At 42.1% G+C, this 3,249-nt stretch overlaps 1 protein-coding gene across 1 annotated transcript in view; it reads left to right on the forward strand.

Annotated features, from left to right (window-relative positions):
* The window catches only part of LOC106936652 (iroquois-class homeodomain protein irx-1-A-like), a 7,789-nt gene extending 5,347 nt beyond the window's left edge, over positions 1 to 2,442 (forward strand). The window contains exons 3-5 of the mRNA XM_015017787.1: positions 294 to 1,026; positions 1,523 to 1,583; positions 2,055 to 2,442. Of these exons, the coding sequence (XP_014873273.1) occupies positions 294 to 1,026; positions 1,523 to 1,583; positions 2,055 to 2,103 (843 nt within the window). The 3' untranslated portion in view covers positions 2,104 to 2,442. The remainder of the gene's footprint in view (positions 1 to 293; positions 1,027 to 1,522; positions 1,584 to 2,054) is intronic.
* The last annotated feature ends 807 nt before the right edge of the window (positions 2,443 to 3,249 follow it).

Consider the following 3,249-nt stretch of genomic DNA (forward strand, 5'->3'; position numbering starts at 1 on the left):
GTATCTTCAAAAAAATGTTTTTTTATTATAGTAGAAAAAAAAACTAATTTAGAAAATTCCTTTTTTTTTTTTTTTTTTATAAAATATGCATTATATAAGAGTTTTTTATTCGTTATTGTAGAAATTACGAGATAATTAAAATGACTGCAGCGTTTTAAAAAGAGAGAGAGAAAAAGTTTGTAGTTGATTTCTGCTCTCTAAGCCAGCAGTAAAAACAAATAAAATGTAACTCCTATAGCACAGCGTGCGCGTTATCATATATTTAAAAATGTTTTTTTTTTCTCCTCTCCCAGGTCTCTACGTGGTTCGCGAACGCTCGCAGGCGCCTGAAAAAGGAGAACAAGGTGACCTGGGGCCGCAGCGCCGAGGACCGGGACGGCCGCATCTTCAGCAGCGACAACGAGGACGAGCACGGCAAGACCGGCAGCGACGACGAGGAGGAAGAAGAGGAGATCGATTTGGAAACTGTCGACATCGAGAGGCCGGAGGAGCAGCGAGCTGGGGAGCCCGGCTCCGGGAAGGGACAGGGGGAAGCGGGCCTCTCCGTCAGGGAGCAGGCCTCCACGGAGAGCGGGAGGACGCTGTCGGCGGAGGCCGGGGACAAGCTCGCTGCAGAGCGTTCGCCGAGCATACCGGAGTGCCAGAGAGCGCCGCAGAGCAAACCGAAAATCTGGTCTTTGGCGGAGACCGCCACGGCCCCCGACAGCGGCTCGCACAAAACTACTCCCCCCGCGGCCTTCGCGCAACAGGCGGCTTTGGCTTCCGCCGGCCACCCGGCCTTGCTGCCGGGTCACGGAATATACACTTGCCAGATCGGCAAGCTGCACAACTGGGCCAACGCGGCTCTGATTAACGCCAACTCTATTCTGAATATGCGGTCGCTGCTGGGCGGCGCGCCGCCCGGACACCTGCCGCTGCACGGAGCGGTGCCGGCGCCCGCCGCCGCGGCGGCCAGTGCTGGGATGTCGGACTCGGAGGATGACAGCGACGTGGAGTCATCGGGAAGCTTCAGCCCAAAAAGAGATGGTAGCCATGTTATTTCCATTAATCATTATCTGTCGGTGACTTTTTAACAGCACGTGGCCACCTTCCTAAAAACAATTAAGTAACTTCACTTTTGGATTTTTTTTTTAAATATATAGGCTATAAATAATGTCGGCCATTATTTTGTGACGACATTCATTTTCAATGTTATAAATGTCTAAACACATACTACATAAAAATAATTAAAATTCAATCATACCTACATTCCACTGATCCTAGTTACAGAACAGTACAGGAAGCTTAATTAATTATTAAAAGCAGTTTAAAAAGTTTCTGTCCAAGCAGATTGCATGGAGTATTCACTGAATACACAACAACAACAAAAAAGAAATCTGAGGTCATCCAGAAACAAGAAAATACACCAAAATTAATTAGTCATGCCATAATAACATTGCTATAAATATGTATAAATAGTAAATATGTAAACATATATTAGTTCTGGATAAGATCTGATTTTATTTCTTAATTTTTTTTGCAGATGAGGACAGCGAGCGCAGACCCGATTCCCTGAAGTCTCCCTTTCAGCTCATCACTGACAGGTGATCATTCCTGACGCGATATTATTGTGACACCACCAGCTCTAATTCTGTGAGGCTCCTGCTAAATGAAGCTCAGAGCAGAGGTAAACAGCGTCACATGCGAGGGGGCAGCAGGCGCATAAATCATGTGATTTAGCACTTAAACGCCTCACCAGGCAGAAGAGCAAGATATCAGCCCTCCTGCTTCTGCTCCTGCTCTGTCAGCGGCTTTATCACCACCTAATGTCATTTAAATAATGTGCCACTATTTATTCAGATGCCCTCCCCTTCCCTCCCTACCCCTCTGCGAATGAGGCTAATGTGTGAGATAGCAACATCAGCAATGAAGTGGAGTGAGACACAAACCCGTTTATTTAATTTCCATAAGCAGAGGCTGATATTAAAACTACGCGTGCGTGAATGACACTTTTTGCTCCCTTTTTATTGTTACTATTTTCAATAACTCGTCTGTTTTTGGTTCCCTCTCCTCAGACCTCACCACGGAACGACGCCACAGCGAGTTCTGACGACGACGTTATGAGAAGACGAAGCAAAAAACTTTCTATGAGAAAAAGAGAGGGGGGGGAAAAAGCAGAAAAAGAATAATTTTATTTAATGGAGAACAGTTAAATGATGGCTATTTTTCTGAAAGCTTGACCAGTTATAGTATTAGCGTCCACATGCAAAAGAGATGTCAGAGATTTGCTTGTTTTTGTTTTGTTTTTTCTCCTTTTATGTGTTTTTTCTATTTGTTTCTTCTGCTCTTCTGTTGTGAATGGAAAAAAAACCCTTGGAAATTTGTAAATACACATTATGAATTTGTCTTTAAAGAGTATATTTTTTTGGGACCTAAATAAATGTCAGTATAAGCGTTTATTATTGAAAACCTCTCCACTTTTTTTTGTTAGGGTTTTTCGAAGAAATCTGACTGTGTAAAACTAACACGGTTACAAAAACATTCAAACCAAAAATGTATAAGAACTTAATTTTTTTTCCTTAAAAACTGAAAAAAACAAAAACATTTGTTTGTTCTGGTCCTAAAATAAGATAAGATATTGTTTATCACAGTTATAATAATGCTATCTATTTATCATAACTTTTGTTCTGTAAATTGACTTAAACATACAGAACAAACACCTGTTAGATTCAGTCGCCATGGTAGCACTTAACGCTCTTTTCTTTTTCTTCTTCTTCTTCTGCTTATGGAGTGACATACCTACAACCAGCTGATATTAGCTGGTTAGTTATTGAGGTAGAACCAGGCTGGTTAAATGACATGCCAATTGGACCCAGGCAACATTATCATTATGAGGCCCATATGGGTAGAAAATGATCTGAAGAATGTTGTGTGTGACCCATATGGTTACCAAGTGTGTTTACAGTTAAAGTTTTTTTCTTATTACCCTAATAAGGCCCAGACAGGAACTATCGGGTACCTAACTGAGTTTGGAATCTTACGAGGTTTTTTTTGATGCCCAGTCTGCTTAGTGCCCATCTAGTCATGAAAAATGTCCATATGGGGCCCATAGACTCATATTGTCAACTATATTTTTAAACCAGTGGGAGATTAATATGAGACACATTTGGTATAGGAGCTTTCTTTTAGCCAGCTGACAAGATGGGGGCGTTTAGTACTATGCTAGTCTATCCTCCACTCAAAGCTGTTGGGGTTTATCTCTTAAAACAA

This window comes from Poecilia latipinna, unplaced genomic scaffold (genome assembly GCF_001443285.1).
Source record: "Poecilia latipinna isolate Pla-1442-1.1 unplaced genomic scaffold, P_latipinna-1.0 Scaffold2188, whole genome shotgun sequence".
Taxonomy (NCBI): Eukaryota; Metazoa; Chordata; class Actinopteri; order Cyprinodontiformes; family Poeciliidae; genus Poecilia; species Poecilia latipinna.